General features: G+C 39.6%; 2 protein-coding genes across 3 annotated transcripts in view; both read left to right on the top strand.

The window, feature by feature from the left end:
* The first annotated feature begins 11,228 nt into the window (after positions 1–11,228).
* rpl38 (ribosomal protein L38) lies at positions 11,229–13,698 on the top strand. Its single transcript, XM_026350589.1, has 5 exons — positions 11,229–11,286; positions 11,492–11,518; positions 12,100–12,160; positions 12,413–12,535; positions 13,632–13,698. The coding sequence occupies exons 2-5, from the start codon at positions 11,516–11,518 to the stop codon at positions 13,655–13,657; spliced, it is 213 nt and encodes a 70-aa protein (XP_026206374.1). The 5' UTR covers positions 11,229–11,286; positions 11,492–11,515; the 3' UTR covers positions 13,658–13,698.
* A 588-nt stretch (positions 13,699–14,286) lies between these two features.
* ttyh2 (tweety family member 2) overlaps positions 14,287–19,262 on the top strand; it is a 45,014-nt gene continuing 40,038 nt past the window's right edge. For both annotated transcript variants that reach the window (XM_026352128.1, XM_026352129.1), the window contains exon 1: positions 14,287–14,838. In XM_026352128.1, coding sequence (XP_026207913.1) covers positions 14,710–14,838 — 129 coding nt within the window. In that variant the 5' untranslated portion in view covers positions 14,287–14,709. The remainder of the gene's footprint in view (positions 14,839–19,262) is intronic.

Here is a 19,262-nt window from a genome sequence, read left to right as displayed (position 1 = left end):
CTTCATCTTTCAAAGGAAGATCATATATTGGTGTTTTGGTGCTTTCTCAACTAACCATGCACAATCATAAAGTAATAAAACTACTTTATGCAACTTATGCAAATACACCTTTAAGACCGTGACCTTCACTTTGGTTTATGAAGGACAATTCATTCGCCGGCCAGTTTTGTCTGGCAATGAATTTGTATGGAGTGAGAGATGTCACACATAGCGGGCCGCGGGGCCTAACAGCTTTTTGGCCCAGTGTTTGCCCCCTGGGATGATCCATAATTCATGTGGGAGTCATGCACTTGTCACAGTGGCTCTGTATAGTGAGTTTCACAAAGACGAGTTGTGTGGGTGAATGGGAAATACAATTGTAATGCAGCATTCCAGCATCATCCTTCAGCAGAAGCCGTGCACGGTTCAGGTCCTTCACTTGTCTGCATAGCGATGTCGAACTGGAGGTGTAACCAGAGGTGACCTTAATGTGTGCAAGTATCTCTAACGTGTGATTGTTGAGAAGAAGACTAGAATTTTAAACTTCAAAAATGTAGTATTCACTTCAGACGTGCTCAATTTAAGCATGTTTAAAAGAGGATGTCCTGTAATTTCCTACTTTAATATTAAATAAATATAATAATAAAATAATATAAAAAAAACAGTGGTCAAGGTAAAAAAAATCTAGGACAGAACTTAAAACCCTTCTGCACACAGTCAAAGCACTAAATGATGAAGCTCTGTCTGATCTTAAAGACCTCCTTACTAAGTGAGGCAGAGCCTTCAGCTAACAAGCTCCTCTGCTGTAGAACCAGCATCCAGTTCAGGTTCAGGAGGCAGACTCCATCTCTTTTAAGACTGTAGGCCTAAAACTTTCCTTTTGGACAAAGCTGATAGTCAGAGCTGTCTCAGGGGACTCTGAACCATCTCATAGTTATGACTAGACTCTCTATTAATTTAGATAGCACCATTGCACGGCTTTGTGTCTTATTTCTCTCACAACTCGTAGTTGTGTTTCTCTCTCTGTCTCTCTCTGTCTCTCTCTCTACCTTCCTGCAGATATCCCAGCCTCTGAGCTGTTTTTGACCCTGACAACCTGTCAAATGTTTCTCTCCTGCTTGTTTTTCTCTTCTCTCTCCTCTTTCCACTCACCCCAACCAGGCAGATGGCCGCCCACCCTGAGCCTGGTTCTGCAGGAGGTTTCCTCCTTTAAAGAGAGTTTTTGGCCTAGTGCTGTAACTGTAAATGTTTTTTCTTACTATGCAAAGTGCCTTAATGTTGATTTTTGTTGTTATTTGCTCTGTTAGCTCCACATTAAATTGATAACATGACTCCTCCATCTCTCACTTGCTGGCTTTTCATTGAAATTGGGATGAATAGATACACCCTTGTAACGCAACACTATTTATTTAATGCACACTTAAAGTGAAATGACTCTTTATGTGCATATAAATTGTTTACGTAACCCAAGAAATTCTCATGTGTTTATTATTTATGATATGTAATTGTATCACTTATGTTTAAGTGAACGACTTCACTGCACATTTTTTGAACTGCCTTTTCCCCTATGAATCCCATTAAGTGTGTTGGTAGAATGACCTAATTTCCCCACAGAGACCCGTAATGTTTCTTTTTAATATTATTCTCTTTGATCTCTCCTGCGGGAGTTGCTGTTCTCTCACAATAACACTCCTCCCCATCATAAGTTATAGTTAGTGCTGTCTTGCACTTTAAAGGGGCGAATGTAGATCATACCCTAATAGACGTCTTACTTCCCATTAACCATCAGGTGTGCGGCAGCTGTGATGCTATTGAGCAAGAATAAGTACAATAAGTGGCCTAAAAGAAGAGAAACCTTCAAAAGCATTGCTTGACTAAACATTGGTGGTGTATATGTGTTCCTCTCTCCTCACCTTTTTACAGTGTACAGTAGGTAAATGCTCTCTATCATGCCCACTTGGCACTATTAACACATGTGGGTGTATATTAAGTGCAGGTTGATTCTCATCTATGTTTCCATGGAGAACGCAGTTCCAAGGCTTGGAGGACAAGACGGGGTTATCACTTATTTAAGACTTTGCCTTGGCCTCCCAGGGTGACATGATGCCTCTAAATTCTTATATTAATATGTTAAAGTTACCTGTGTTAGAAAAGCTAAAAAAAAAAGATTCATATCAAATTTCAAACGCTGGCGGATGGACTGAAGTGGGTCGTTCCTCACTTTTAAGCTGTTCTTCGTTACGTTCACCAAGACAGAAATGTGTTTACATGCTTGCATTGGCAGACAGTGAATGTGGGAGGCGCAGAATAGATGAATAGATCCATTTTTTTGTGGAGATCGTAAATATCTCATCTAACTGTAACGGTATGGTGGCGAAGCGATTTGATAAATATTCAACAACGTGAGAAGAGTAGGTGGAAAGTGAGAGATTTCAATATACCTTCATAAAGCAATTCACTGCAGCAGCAATATTCTCTACACACAGAATGGCAAGTGCGGGTGAAGTGTTTTTGGCATTTGGAAATAGATTCTCAGCCCCATCTTCCCAAAGTACCCCGTGGCCATTTTATAGCTTAATCAGGGCATTGGAAGAAGGACTTGTCTTATTCAGCGGTACCACCCATTGCCTTTAGAATACATCTTAATATCTTTTGGTACAGATCATCACCTAATTACCACTGACAAAGAGCAGCCGGAAGGTGCATGGTATTAGCGGAAGTAATGATCCAATGGTAATGAGAACAGTGAGGGAATTTAGGCATTGTGTAGATATGGGAGATACTGATTAATGAAATCAATGTTAGTATGACCAAACTAGTTTCCAGCACTGAGAGGAGGATGTGGTGTCTTGTTTGACTCAGACAGTACATGTGTTGTCCATATACAATACTGTTGAGCATGTTAAAGACGTATACAGTATAATTTGTATACAGTAGTCATGGTAACTGTCTCTGACTAGCGTCTATTTTTAACACAAGTGCAATTTCTGGTACTTGTTTTCGTCGTTTTAAGTAGATGAAGACAGGATGATGAGTTAGATCTTAAAGATAATGAGAGCAGATTTTTTGCTTCACAAGGAGTTCAGCTTGCAAAAACAATTGTGTAATGTCTTCTGTAGCTCTGGAGAGAGCTTCATAAAGTCTGAGAAAATAACCCTGATGATGGCATCAGACAGGGAACTTTGTGACACAGAGCCTGTGCTACTGTAAGAGAGAGACTGTGCTAGGTACACACAATTGTGCAAACACAGGATCAATAGTGTGGTTAAATCTGTTTACAGCAAGAGGAAGAGTGTTCACCTACATTGCTTAATCTTCGTTGGACTGCAGTTTAATACACCTGCAAGTCAGTGCTTGTTGATAGAAATAACAGATACAGTAGATATTACAGCAGAAGCTCCAAAGCACTATGTTCTTCCTCTTCTCTTATACATCTTATACACAAACGACTATATCAGCATGAGAATCACATTTGCAGATTTCACAGCGATAATCAGCTGAACAATGACGAAACATCTCATTGTCCTATGATGAATGAATTTTTAAAATGGTGCTGTGAATTCTTCCGTGAGTTGAATGTAACTAAAACTAAGAATATGTCTATTAGTTTTAGGACATAATGTACCAGGTTCTGTGTTTTATGAATCAACTGCTTTAAATACTTTGGCACTTCAATTGACCACAAACTGTCATGTGTGTGAAATACAATCATGCAGTGAGTAGAACAATTGATTGTTCTACAGAGCTTTTATTGAAAGAGTCCTTACATTTTTCTTGTATTTGTAGTTTGAGCTAATAACTACAATAACTATAGCATGAAGTTTAACTTACAACTCAATGTCAGCTTTCATTTAAAGGACAAAGAACACTTATTTGAGGGCTCTGATGTTCACATATTTGACTGAGAAGACAAGTGGTTTGAGAGAGGTGTGAGGGAGGCTTTACATGTGCAAATAAATATCCCCTCAGTCAACAGAGGTGGAGGCCTTAGATATAACCTGTCTTCTATTTATCATACTGCTCTCTCATCCATCCCCAGAATTGAATCAGATCATGTTCAATTCACACATGCACCAGGTTGGCCACACCTAACGGCCCACTTTAGGGGGGTAGGAGGGGCTGGCAGAGGTGTCCCCATTTCATCTTTTCACAGCCTCCCCTTCCATTGTTTCACCTAAACAGACTATTCAGGCCAGGTGTGAAGTGAAACCAACCTGGAGGATAGATTTGTGGTCTCTGACCAACTATCTTCAGAATGAAGAAGCTGCTTGGATGAGTAGTGAAATGTTTCAACCTGACAAGAAGGAAGTCCAGTTGCCATGACTCAACTTTCAGATAACTTCACCTGGATGACTTCACCGACCAACTGCATGTCGGGTTCATCTCTATGCATGTCAATACTAAGAGGAGGGTATCAGTGTAGTGTGTAGTGTGCAGCCAACAGTCTGTATGCCCATGCTTAGCAAACAGAGGCCAGGAAATGTTAGCTGACTAATGCAGGCCTACTGTCAGCCAAGACTGACACTGTGGGTGCCTCTGACTCAGGGCATGTGGGACAATAGACATCTTGGTACTGCAGGCTGGCAGGTGTGTGTGCATGCATGGGTCTGTGTGTTCTGGCTGGAGGCAGGCAAGGGGAAATTGATGGTTGTAGAGATAGCGAATGACTCAGGGCAGGTCTCAGACATGGTCCAGAGGAAAGTCAGAGAGAACTGATAATTCATGATGCACTAGACTCTGCTGTACAGTCAGACCTGACTCAGTACAAAACTGCATGAACACAGTGTCACCACGCACATGAGACACGCTGAACATCACTGTGTTGCCAGGAAACTTTACAAACTCTGTAAAACCCTGCCTTTAATTTGGAATAATTAGCCCGTCTGTGAGAAAGACTACAAGATTCTAATCAAAAAGAAGAAGATTAGTGCAGTGCTCCAGTAGTGCGCCTGCTGTGAGCGGACCAGACCAGGATAAAATGAATAGTCTCTCCATTTAATCCTTCTTTACATGTGGCAGTGTGCTGAAAGGCTGTTCGCACCATGAGCACACCTTTATGATTAAAGAATTTGTTGTGTATACGGATGCAACCTACAAAACCATGAGCTATGCTGATGAGTGCCACTTAAATGTTCATTATTCCGTGATGTTGTTTTAGGTTGTGATGATGAAAGAACAATAAAAATTGAAGCACTGGTAAAGACAACAAGTTAATACAGGTTAACTTGAGAATATATGAAAAAGAACATAGAGAGGTAAAGGGCCTGTTGTTATTCTTCTGGTATTTTCTTTAATTATCTAAGTGTAAACATTCATCCTATTTTTTTTCTTGACGCTTCTCAACAAATAGAAAAATACTTTTTTTTCTCAGATTTTAAGATTAAAGAGCCTCCTGCTGATATTTGCCTTGTTTGCCACCAGCTATGAAATGCTATACTTACAACATCATCATATATTTTGTTTACATGCCCGACCCAATCACATATAACCTGCAGAAGGTCATCAGGTTTTGAATAATTAACAGATACCTTATTTTTCATCCTTGCACTTTGCACCTTTAATGATAATTAAAGGCATATTTTCAGTGAGAATGATTATGATCAGCATATTGATGCATGCATGTGCAATATACATACATGGAAACTACTTTAGTATGTGAAGATTTTGAGAATTATGGATCCAGGCATTTGTTACCCTAACAATTGTTTCCTGTTTAGGGGTGTGGTGGTGCTGGAGCCAGTCCCAGTTGTCATTGGCTGAGAGATAGGGAACACCCTTGACATATAGAGATAGATAGCAGCTTTAGGGTTACTGTAAAATTCCCCTTGAGGATTGTCTTTTTCCATCTTCCCCTCTTTTGACCTTGGATTCATGAAAACCTTCATTTCTGCTCTTAAGTCTTCTATCCATGTCATGAGAATAGTGGCACACTAGGTCAGCCCCAAGGCTCTGATGGAGAAAATGAAAATAGAATGAGGGGTAAGAAGTGAGATGGATGTCCGCATGGACTGGATGAAATAAGTGACACATCTATCTATCTATTTCTGTAACAGTGTATCTATCAGTGATAAGAAAATGTTAAATTTCCACCTGCTAAATCGCCACTGAAACCTTTAAGCTCTGTGTCATCTGGGACCTCTCAACGCAGCATTCAAATCTGCAAAATACTCAACTGCTGATCAGCTCTGCGACCTGTTGAGCCTTCTTCCTCTCTGCTCTCCTCTGTATCCTGTTTTTCTAAGCAAACAGGCTTAAGTGGCCCTGTGTCGTGATAAAAGCCACTCTGATTTCACAGACAGCAGTGTGCAGCGACACATACAGTAGGATGAAAACTGAGAACTTCTCAGTAAACTTTTTTTTCAGTTTGCGGCTACTCTGGCAAGTCGAAGCACATTCGCATTGAGATTCTGTCAGGGTAAACCATCAGACTCTCTAATAATCTCTCCTCATCTGCAGATGTACTAAGTTTGCCTCTGATAAGGCTGCCGGAAAAGGGATCAATACTTGACAAATCAATCTGATCAATAATCAGGGAGATTAGTGAACCAGTGTGGTAGAGAGGATTTTCAAGTCCTCTCATCCTTTTGCATTTTTAATGACAGGCACACTTGAACATAACTTTAATAACACAGGCGTTCATTTAAATTTCACATTAACTTTTAATCTTTTGTCTTTCATCACAGATCCTCACTGTAGGTGGTTTCCTTCACTGAAACAACTTTTTAGGACACACTTAATCCTTTAAGTAAAAAAAAAAAAAAGAAAGGAAGGAAGAAATAAAATACTCAACCACCTCTGCTGTATTTTGCATTGCATTCATGCTAGACGTGCATTTAAAATCTTCTACTGACTTCATGACCCAAGTAAATCTAATAATGACGGTTCAGTAAACTATTTCAGGTAATCTTTTGTTGCTTCTCACCCACAGATCAAATTGTGATTAATAACAGAGCCCTTCACTGCATTACTCATTAGCTCTCAGGTAGAGCTGTTCTGCTTTCGTCTATACAGGGCTGCCGGCAGAAATGATGTGTATCATTACCTGCAATGTCTGCGGTGGAGCTCGTGAAATTCCATCATCCACGCTTTTCGTGTCTGTTACAGTTAAAAAAGATCTCGGAGCTAAGATCATTTTTCCTGTAACCCCACTATGCCTTTTCAATAAGCCTGTGCATAGTTACAAAGTATGATCATCCCTCAGCCTGAGGGTGCACATTTTTATTCCAATTACTACCTTTACACAAAAAGCGTATTATAGTTTCTGGGAACTATTTTTATACCAGGTATATATCAGAAAAAGGACTTTAAATGACTTTTCAGCAGAGAGTAAATTTCACAAATGAACACTGCTGAGTAAATAAATGAACAGTCGCCCCAGGCAGGCTCACTGAATGTCCATCCTTCTTGGCGAGAAGATGATGATTTGTAAGAACAAATTATCAAAAAGGCAGATAGAGAGTCCATAACAGTAAAGATTCATGGTATAGAAGTATACCTCGAGGCAGAAATAAATCTTAGATAGGCTGATACATTGAGTCCATGTATGGAGTCTACACATTAATTCAACTACACAGCACCTTACAGTGTCAGAAATGCTTATTTTAATATTTACATACTGTGTAAACAGAGAACAACATGCAGTCCTGCACTGACTCTCTTTGCAAACTCTAATGACTCAGAGTTCACTCCTTGATGCGCAGCATCTCCCTTTGTCAACAGTACAGATGAGACATGGTTCAACTCCTGATTAGCAATTGTTCAGTGCCCTCTGTTGTCAGAAATCAGGAACTGCAATTGAAAATAAAAATACATTTGTGGGTTCCTACAAGCAGCTTGGCACAGAGGATCATGTTTGTCACAGTTAAAGCAAATGGAATAAAGATCCTCCTTGTAGCAAAATAGCTTTGGTTAAACTGAACATGGTCGTTTGTTGTAATCTATGAGGCTGAGCTGATTTTCCCCATGCACCTAACTGCAACACTGTGCAGTCAGGTGCACACAGATATAGGCCTTCATTAAGTACTATAATACATTTAATACAATAAAACAGAATTAATGCAGGAGAATTCATAAAGTTTAACACACCACATAGGAAGGATCTAGCAACCTTTAGGTCCTGTTTCCTTACATGAGGGGAGAGAGATTTTAACTGTACAACAGCAACGCTAAGCAGCAATGTGACTGAAGGTCAGTTGGGAAAAGAAAAGAGTATAATCGTCTTGTTGTCAAGAAGTGGAAAGCCATTTGGAGAAAAATGTACATTTTAGTCTCTGTTCTGTTGAGGAAAATGGTTTGTGACAGTAAACATGAAGACAAAATAACAAAGCATGATGGGATAAAAACATCTAGTCTGTACCGAGTCACCGAGGTGCTCCTTTGAAATCCTGAATCATTACTGAAACTAACTGCACTCTATCTTCTATCATGATTGACACCGAACTGCTGAAAATTTTAAATCCTGACTGAAACGTGTCCAGTAGTACAAGCACTGGGGGAGATGGCCTGTGGGCACGGGCAGACAGGTAGATGGTAGGGTTAATTAAAAACGACCGCTCTGGTGTTTCCTGTCTTTATGAATTAATGCCATGTCAAAGTGGAACTCCACAGAAGTGGACTAAAGTGTCAGTCTAACGACCAAATATACTCGACTCACACAGAGCTCCTGGTGTAAATAATTGACACAAATCCTTCACTGTGTCTCTTGAATACTTCATCTGATCAAACCCGATAATGAGCATGAGGAAGCCTGTGGTGTGGTATATTGCCATTTCTTATAGAATAAAGTGCAAGTACTATAAATAACAAGACTAAACATCACCTTAATCTGAAGAAGCAGAAAGGAAATGGAGAGCAGGAATGTGTTCGACTACTTTTACTGTCTGTCTCGCAGGAATGGTCCATGAAACGTTTGCTGCTGCTGTGGAAATATATGGGATGATTTTGTTGAGGGGAAAATAGATGCAAATTTCTTTAGCGTGAACAATTTATGTATTTAAAGGCACCTTTACTCTGCCTTTGGATTTATCTGTCGTGACTGTAAAAGATAATTGAATTCATCAGTCAGCAGGTATGGTTGTAATGTGTGCAGCCTCCGGGGTATCTCAAACAAATTGTTTTTTTCTTTTTGCGAAATGAGCAGCTATAATTTACCTAAGAAATAGGTGTACCTGCCTGAATGTATACAACAAACGCACAACACAGCTTTTTTTTTTTTCTTCAGGAAACAAATCATAGAATGACAACTATTTCTTCCATTTTCTTCAATCGTCAAAGCAGCAATCATTCAAAACGTTAAGCAGTTCTTCCACAGCTCAATGCACGGCCTTGAACAGCATTTTAAAAACGGATCTAAGGTCTCACCTGTGCACAAAGATGAAACATCTACTAGTTTTTAAAAAATGTAACCTCTGGGCTTACAGCCAAATCTATATCCACCATCTCTTAATTCAACAAGAAAAAAAAAACGAAAAATAAAAAAATGTAGAGTCAAACTGATTAAAAGCAACATACAGATAGAAAGACCAGCACATTAACTATTTTAGCAGTCAGAAATCACTTTTAATTGGATTAGATGTTACCTAATTTGGCTGCTTATCTTCCCCCTCTATAGACAAGACCGCACGATGCAGTCTGACCTTGAGCTGTAAGATAAACCTGGAGCAGCGACACAACCCGCTGTGAGAATCCATTTTTGAAAATTGAAAAGCACTTGATTGAAAAGAACATGAGGTTTCTCACCTAGCCTTTCATCCCTTCACAATCATTTATTTTTGTGGCAAGATCTAGTTCATAAACAAGCGGTTATGCTTCTTCTTGATTCCTTCTATTAAATCTCTACCATTGAGGCCATGTCCTTGGTAGTTTTCACTGGAACTTTGAGGGTTGGGGGGGAATTACAGATGCATACAGAACTATGCAAATGATAAAATAAATAAGTGTTGTTGTGTGATTTTTATCTTTAATCAGACTCAGAACACCTGGATTGAGACTGTTTCTGGCAAAAATAAAACCTATTCTAATAAAATACAGTATTCTGCTATGTTTTTACATCAGAATAAAGAACTGGCAGTGTGGAGAAACAGCATTTAGACCATCTGTGGCAGCGACTCTCACCTTGGCTGAGAGGGAGGATAGTAACATAATTTGCTCCCGACTTTTATTTAATTGTTTTTTTCTTTTCTTGTGCAATGCTTTATAGTTTCACCATTTATAGAGTCAGAAATAAGAAAGAAAATCTGAAGCACATTGATAGAACAGCCTACAACTGACTGACATGTGCAATAGTCTTCACTCTGAGGACTCATAAAGCCAAAAGTTGGGAACTACTGGCGTAGGGAGATGTAAAATCATTTTGAATTATTACTTAGTAAGACTGGAACATTTTTATTTGATGAATGTCTTGAATTCATGATCTCTGTTTTTCTAAAATCCTGGCTACAGCCCTGCAAACTGTGCTACTCCACTATGTACATGTATGCAGTATTTACTTCATCACTGTGTCTCCTGAGAGTCTAAAGGTCTCAAATCATGTGCACATTATAAAGCCCTTTGAGATAAACTTGCAATTTTAGGCTCTGTGATTAAAATCCATTTGACTTTTAACTTGACTAAGGCACCAGGCAAGGTGCATATACAGACCAAAAATGGATTTAGGGACTTGATTCTGCTGTTTTTCCCCTTTGTATGGAGCAACATACGTCACCAAAGAAAGCAATGATCTAAAGCACCACCAGAGGGCAGAGCAGGTGGCCTGTGCTGAAGATTGAATCATGTTAACCAAATCTAGGAGCAGCTTGACCATTTCTGCTTGATGACCAGTGTTTATGTTCAAGCACCTCAGTGCAGGACAAGATGTAGATACACTTGTGCATCTATCACCGGATAGATCCTGTTCTGGACTGAGAGCCATAACTTAATTTGACAACTTGTCTTTGAATACATAGAATATGGCAAAACAGGTTGAATTCCAATAGATTAATAATGAAATATACACATTAAATAAATAGGCTGTATGCTTTTACAATACAGTCAATATGTTGTCCTTTGTCTTTGCAAGAAATATAAAGAATATAAAAAAAAGCTAAACGAATGAGGCAGAGCATATAAATAGACCGAAAGGTGCAATGTTGAACAATTACTTAGCGTTAATTACTCTCTAAACGTATTATAAAATATTAAAAAGTAAAAATGTGAACAACTCGGAGTTCGCTTTTTAGTCCTTCTTGTCCTACGTGCTTGCCGTAGTGAGTATAAAAACCCTTTTAACCGGAAGTTCAACCCCTCTTCATCCTCTCTCTGGCAGACTGAGTGAGTTTCACATTTCACCAAGACAAAATGACCATTTGAATCGTTATCCATCCTCTTAAACAACTATACGTACATCAACATTTATATTAACTCATAATTATTCTTCTTAATACTTAAATGACGTGATAATAATTTGTTTTCCAAGTTATTTTTTGCCGGTGTTATCACCGATAAACTGACTCCATCTTTCTCTGGTCTTCCGCAGCCGTCAGTCCGCTAACACGGCAGCATGGTAAGGGTTCCTTCTAATTTAAATACATAGATATTAAAGTCTGCATCTGCTGAAACGTAGCGTATTGTTTATAGGGGCTAATCTCACGTTATTGTGTATTTGTAGATAAAAATATTGTTCATGTTAGCTGGTTGGTGGTTAGAACTAGCATGCTGTTGCTAATGTCTCACGTAGGCCACTCGGCTACATGGCATGTTCGCCGGTCTTTGGAAGCATGCACCCAAATTAGTACAAGTTACCCTGTAAATATTAAAGTATAGTGAAAGAGTGTATCAGTAGTTGCTGTTTTGAACTGTCTGCGCACGTTATTTAGGTCAGCTATGGTTTCTGATATCTGCTACAACTAGCTAGCATGTACTGTCAGCAAGACGTCCAAACATCTCAGGCTGATGTGCCAGAGATGCATTTCACAAGCTTGCAAGAATAATGATGGACCAAGTGCTGAGTTTCGGATTTTTTTACAGAAACGCCAGTTCCACCGGTCCACTAACATTCATTTGTTGCCTGTTCACAATCTGTGATGATGTGTGATGATCTGTCTGAATATTTGTCCTCTTCGCTTTTTTTTTTTTAACTTGTAGCCTCGCAAGATCGAAGAAATCAAAGATTTCCTGCTGACAGCCAGGAGGAAGGATGCTAAGTGTAAGTCAAACTCGTATATCCCACTTTGTGGTATTTGTGTATTAAAAAAGAGAGGGTGGCTCTTTGCCCCTCCAATACATGCAAGCACTGTCAATCTATGGGATTGATAAAACATATGGTTAAAAAATGCCCTTTAAAAGTCTTATGTATACACATCAGGCACCAGCACCACATATCCCAAGTCTGTTTTTTCTCTTAAGGAGGTGCTTGTTGTTGAGTTGATTTTGAACACAGCCCTGTTTGACTTTTCAGCCGTAAAGATCAAGAAGAACAAGGACAATGTTAAGTTCAAGGTGCGCTGCAGCAGGTACCTGTACACCCTGGTCATCACAGACAAGGAGAAGGCTGAGAAGCTCAAGCAGTCCCTGCCACCAGGTCAGTATGAGTAGCAAGTTTTTAAAGCTCTGATGAACACAAAACAATGCAGAAATGCTGCAACAAATCTTGCTTGAAACAAACAAATCAGTTTTTGCACTAAAAGGTTTCTGCTTGGGTCTAATTAAAGTTACCCTTTCAAGTTTTGGAGCTCTTCTGGGTTAGAGCATGTTTTTAGAGAGGGTCTCTGTCTCATTTTACCAACACACATGCACATGTATGCCACAAGCAGGGATGACATGATGCATGTTGACTGCACATGATGGCTTTGATTGTAGTAAAGGACAGTAGAGGGAAGCGGTATGCTACAACACAAAAACTCAAACAGATGTAAATACGATTGCATTAAGAACTTGGATAAAAGGCATTGCAGATTTGTTATGATGTAGAAAATGGGTTCAGCATGTTTTTAGGCCCTTAAGAATACACTTGAAAATAGAATAGAGAATTTATAAACCATGTAAAGCAAAGATTCAGTGTGGTTTTGCTTTAGATTGAAGTCCACAGGGGATAAACCCTTGTGGAAAAATGAGTGCGCCACTTGAAACAGAATAATAGACTTTACTACAAAGAAAGTTTATAACATGCAGAACAGAGAGAGAACATTGTCTAAAGACTGAAGAGCAGTAACAGCGAGTACTGTAAAGATGACTTGATGATTAGAGAATAAAGCTTAGAGCATCACAGCATGCATATGTTGCGGTGGTAAGAGTTGCAGCTCTAGAAACTGGAGTCAAGCAAAGCACAGCTGTGTGTAAATAAAATATTCTGTGGCATCTGTCTTAACTGGAGAGCCTCCAAGCTGATGCAAACACAATTAGTCTTCATTCATTTGGTTGTATTTGTGTGTTTGGTTGCTCTTAATGTACTTGTAATTGGTCTGACAATAGGAAAACATTAGTGTACCAAAAACTAAAAGCCTCAATTTAGAAGCCTGTTGAAATATATGAATAAACTTAACTGTTTCTGGCAATCTTCCAGTTTGTTGGTTGTCAAATGTTTAGTTTTTGTACTCTAAATATGGGATTATCAAGCATTTTAACCACTAATGAAAATCTGTAACCATTGTCTAATCTAATCTCTTCTCTCTTTACAGGTCTGGCTGTGAAGGAGCTGAAGTAAATCCGTGATGTACAGATTGTAATAAAAATTTGAAAATCCAACTATTTGTCTGTGGTTTTATGTCTAAAGTGTTGGGATGTTTAAAGTTTGATAAATCAGTACGTTTTATTACACTACAAGGTGCATTATGAAGGTGGTGGTCATAAATGGGATTTTAACATCTTTCCACAAGATTAAGATTCAATGAAACTGTAAAATATCAGCACAGCCTTCTGTTACAGTCATGTAAAATAAACCCCAATGTGATTTGAACCGTTTGTACATGTGCTTTACTATTTTAGCTGTGAGTTAATCAGGGGAAGCTGAATGTTTAGAAATGGGTAGTTTGACAAATCAATTTCAAGCTACTGTACATCCAACTGGATTAGACACCACTGTTTAATGCACAGAGAAAACCAGCAGGTAGAGAAACTAGACAGAAATGTGGAGGCAGATCTAGAGAGAAGCTCTAAACTGAGCTGTTGTTGTGGAGTCTGATTGTAGCTGTGATTGTGTTATTTGTCCACTTCGGGGCAGCACAGTAATTAAATCCACAGAGGGACTGAAAAAAAAAAGCGACACTGAACCAATGAACCACTATCAGGATAAACACCCCCTTACTACACGTTGCACTTCAGTGTCTATGTAATTGTTGTGTGAAACAGGAGGATAATAAGAAATCCTCTTGGATGCGTCTCTGCGCGCTCCTGTACATGTTGGAGTGCTGAGCGTACTATCAGTGCGCGTTCTCGCCGCAGACTGTGCTTCGTGCGCTCGGAGCAGCCGTCGGTCGGATAGTAGCTGTGGGTCCACACACGGAGGAGGACATGGGTGCACGGTGACTGCTCCTTCTTTCATGGGAACCCGTTGTCGGATTTGACTTTGCCACCGTCTCCGCAGGTCTTGATGTGCGTTTTGCGCACGTTTGAGTGTTTTCTAGAAAGGATCATGCTTCTATTTCTGCCTGTGTTGGAGATGAGACTGGAATAGGAGCTCGGACAGCAGAATAAACTGTCCCTGTTAGTAGACAGAGGCCAATAGAAGCGGCAGCCTAACTTTTTCTCGGGGCAGGGATGTCTTCGGCTCGGGTGGATTACATTGCGCCCTGGTGGACTTACTGGCTTCACAGTTTTCCTCACATCAACCTGAGGTTTCAGCCCATTGACAACAACTTCCAGCCTGAAGAGGAGAACTACCAGCAGGTCAGTGAAAGAAAGATGGGACAAGGGGCTCTGTGAGGAAGCACAGTCTAAAGGAAACTGGTACAAAGGATGCTGCAGGCCAATGAATTTATACTGTATGATTTTATTCTGACTTATTACTTCAGCTATTTCTCTGACATTAGCTGGTTATTATGCTCTCTGTTGTCCACAGATCCAGATTTATTTCACCTTGCGGAACCACATTAATTAGAGCTCCATCCAGTCTAGACCAAAGTCAGGAATAGATGTTTTGGTTGGTCTTTGTATAACAATCCATAGTAGTGTTGATCCTGTGCTTTAAGGCCGTGATACAGAAATTGGACTTGCCAGTTGAGGCAGAACATGCAAATTTAATTTATTTTCAAAGGGGACAAATAAGTTGCCTTTGTCTTTGAAGACAAAGAGAGTGGGCCAGGAGGCACACTTACAGATAAAATGTTGGCATGGATGTGTTTCACCCAGTCAGAATAATTCCCACTGAACTCCAGAGGCAGTAACAAGCTGTTTTACACACCTTCAAAGTGGGTTGATATAAACTCAACCTGTGTCTGAATACAAAATGTCCCCTTGGCTGTGTATAACAGAAAGACAAAACATATGGAACAATGCATATACATGTGTTAATGAGGAATAATAAATAAGCAAAAGGAAAAACTCATCATCATTGAGCTGAAAGCAGAATTAGGCCATTTTGAATAATAGCTATTGCCACAAGTGACAAATGGTGACACATGGTGATAAAGTAACAAATGAACATCTATAATGTCAGAGTGACTAGACTCTGTTTGCTAATATTAGGTAACATTAGCCACTAGAAGCTACTGTAAGAAAATACTACAGCAGCAAAAACCCACAAGATGTCTTAATTTAACATTTAATGCTCTGAAATATGCTGTATTTTTGTTCATAGGTCTCTCTTCCAATAGATCTTGATGTTTCTAAGTAAATTAATCTTAACTGATTTTTCAATAGGATAAAGGTCATTTATTAAAAACATTTTAATGACAAATAGCTAATAACTTTCTTTGGTCACTGGTGGAACCAGGCTGTGAGCACAACACTGACATGTGATCACCCATTAAGTTGATATACTGAACTGTTGCCCACACTCATGCTGCAGTTAGAAAGCAAGATTAGCATTTATATGCTGCATTTCTGGCCACCTGGAAAGTGTAAATCCTGTAATTACTTTCCTTTTAACTCATTCTTAGGTGTCATTGAAGTGAAACATCTGGCTTTATGCAGCTGCTAGATGCACCACTGTTTACTGCCCCTAAGTTTATTGCAACAATCACAAGTCATGGTTGATTTAATTTGGCTTTCTTTAGAAAAATGTACCAAAAGTATAATTTAATGTAAACGTGAAAACAGATCGTTACAAATTAATATACATCAAAAGAGTAAGAAAGTTTCCGTTGTTATTCTTTAATGTTTTATGTCAATGTTGGGTCCGGACATTGTGTTGAGTTGCACACAGGGGGAGGTTGTCCGAGTCAGGCGTGTTCTCACATGGGAAGAACATTACTTTAACTTTAAAGTTGGTCATCTCCAGGCCATCTGACTCGTACATTCGCGTTCTCACATGCAGCTCATCCAGGTAATGTCCAGATACATTTTAGGTTCTGAAAGCAGCTTATATGAGTAGTTAGCCAGTATGGATATTGTACATTAGCACACACTAGCTACAGATTACACTATAGCACAATATCATAAAGGCTTTTGCTGTGATGCTAACCTTTGCTTTTAACTTGCTTCAGCAGCTCCAGTCCTGACATCTCTGTTCTATAAGATATGAGCTGACAGCACAACTGAACTAAATTTATGCTGAACTGGTATCAGGAACAAGAGATAGATACAAAGTGAGGGAGATTTTTTTCTTCTTCTCTTGCTGCCAGTTTGCATTGTGGAAATAGACTCAGGGCCACGGCACGTGGGATTAGTGGGTGACGAGTCTCAGCAGGAGAGCAGCACTTCCTTTTGAAAGGCCTGTTATGCACAGGACAGTCAGTCAAGGGTAGGAATTCCCCATCACCACCACCATCAACTTCCCTTGTTCTCTCTGATTTTTGTTCTTTTCCAGATACACGTCAAGCCTTTTTTGCTCCCACCCTGTAGAATAATTGTCTGTAATAATTGTCTGTAAAGCACCGAAGGTAATGGCACGATTTCGAGCTGAAGCGGAGGCTATTTAGGCCATTACATTTCCACTCCTTTGTGGGCTGTCAAGTTAATTCTGATGACCGTCTCCTGGATTAGTAGCAGTGATAATGTGTATATGCAATCAAGCAATGATGAGCTGGGAAAACAGGTGATCTATTGCCCCTGGATGTGCCTGCATAATTGTTATGTTGTGAATTATAGTTGAATTATTACAGCTAGTGTTACGATGCTAATGTGAATCATATGAGTATAATTAGTTTGATATATTCAGGAGTCAATTGTAGGTGCCAGTAGTAGCACTGAAGCACTAAAACAGTCAATGTTTAAGTTTCCAGTCTTTTGTAAATGAATTGCTAAATTGTTGTTTAGGTGGCTGCTGCTGTGGAGAGTGTTGGCCCTGCCTTTAACCCAGACCTTATGCCTTGTTAGGGGAATTGTAATTGACTAGTTGTAGTGTGGGCAATCCTCTGCTGGGCTGTGCCATCAAATGCGATGGAATGTACGAGGTCATGATCTTTCACTGTGCTTTGTCTGCCGTCTTCTCTGTGTGTGTGTCCATGTGTTGGTAGGTTTCCCCACTCCCTGCTCGATACCACTGCTGTCAGGAAACGAGTCACCATAAGCTGAATCAGCTGACCGGTTACTCTCAAATTTGTGTCTTCTGACAATAAGCAAGCTATTCTACTTTATCTTACAGATAAACATGTGTTGGTAAATCTCATGGATGCGATTGTTCACTTTGTGTCTGTTTGGAAAAGTTACAAAAATTATTGCAGACAGTTCTGACTGTGGAATCAAGGGTGAGCGTCTATTTGGCAAGCACTTTGTTTTACTGAGGCCTTGAGTGACCTCACTCGACTAAGCACCGCAGAACATCCCCTGTTTTGATTGCTTTGGGGATGCCCATGCTCCTGAGATAATCAGCTGATCTCAGCGAGCACTCCTCCTCAGTCATTTCTGTGCGATTCTGAAATGTATTTCCCTGTGCCGAGGCCTGAGGGACTGAAAGAGGACAAAAACTGAAAAAGCTCATCTAAAAGTAGGACAGACGCCTAGTTTTGCTAATATTTGTCTGTATGGGTGTGTGTGTGTCTGTGTATTGCACCAGATATCATGTGTAGGTCAGCAGGTCCTAGTCCAGCTGACTTCCCTTCCCATTTCCTGATTTGAGAACCAAACAAGTTTGTCCCCAATGCGCTCTGTCCTTTACATACATCCAAGAGACAAATCACGGGAAAATCGAGGCCTTTGTGCTTCTATTTGCTTTTACTGTGGTCTGTTTATTTGTTCAGTTTGTTTTTTAAGTCAGCAGGTATTGGTACTACTATTATCAGGGTGAGTTGCATAAAAAGAACACTTCAAATTCAACGTTTAATCTATTTGATAACTAGTTTACAGACCAGTAATAGCCTGGAGGCAGGTGGTTCATCCACAATTGCACCTGAGAGTTTTCTCTTCAGGTGATCATTCATAGTGTGAGTGCTGCTGTGGTATGTCAATGAAACTTTGCACTGTCTGCAAACTACTTGCTCCAACTTTGTGTTTATAGACCTATTGGCAATAGAAACTAAAGTATAAATCCGTTTTTGTTACCTCAGCTAACACATGAAGGTAGATTTCACAGGTCCTCTAATTACAGATGATAAAAGAACATTTGTCTATCCCCCAGCACCACAAAGAGGTTTTGGTTAATAGCAGCACCATTTGTCCTTGACAACACAGCATCCACTTTTCATGTCTCACCATTGATCACTTTAATGCCTTGCTCAGACAAATTTCTATTGAAAACTTTTATCTTGCTATTACCGTGGCTCAGAATGTTATGGGATAAATGAATAAGCCACAGACATACTTTTCAATTACAGCTGCAAACACATGCTCTTAACACACTTGATCATGATGCAGAGGTTCTCTGGGAAAATGGTCCCACCCAAGTGAATCCAGTTCCAGTCCTCTTTCACATTTATTTTACTACTTAAGAAATATAATGTCCTCAAAGGGATGCATTCACTTTAAATGACTGCACTTGCTCCATAATAAAGTACAGCACTTATTTTCTCATTGTACTCTTACATTTGTTAACAGTTCTAATTTAATGGTCTCAAGTGTTTAATTGAATTTAATTTTTGCATCAGTCCAGCTTCCCATAATGCTGTTCTAAGCTGCCTGATTTCACAACAAAGTGCATATGCTGGCCTGCTGTGTTAACTTGGTTTAGTTTGTGTTGTAGAAAATGGAAAAATTATGCATGCCAAGAGCTGGAA

The sequence above is a fragment of the Anabas testudineus genome, chromosome 19 (genome assembly GCF_900324465.2).
Source record: "Anabas testudineus chromosome 19, fAnaTes1.2, whole genome shotgun sequence".
In the NCBI taxonomy this organism is placed as follows: Eukaryota; Metazoa; Chordata; class Actinopteri; order Anabantiformes; family Anabantidae; genus Anabas; species Anabas testudineus.
The sequence above is the reverse complement of the archived record's forward strand: the minus strand, read 5'-3'. Positions and strand labels throughout refer to the sequence as shown.

Excerpts from the sequence above, each read along its gene's own strand:
- rpl38 (XM_026350589.1), top strand. Across the intron at positions 12,161-12,412 it reads CAGGAGGAAGGATGCTAAGT|CCGTAAAGATCAAGAAGAAC; the intron begins GTAAGTCAAACT and ends TTGACTTTTCAG. Across the intron at positions 12,536-13,631 it reads CAAGCAGTCCCTGCCACCAG|GTCTGGCTGTGAAGGAGCTG; the intron begins GTCAGTATGAGT and ends CTCTCTTTACAG.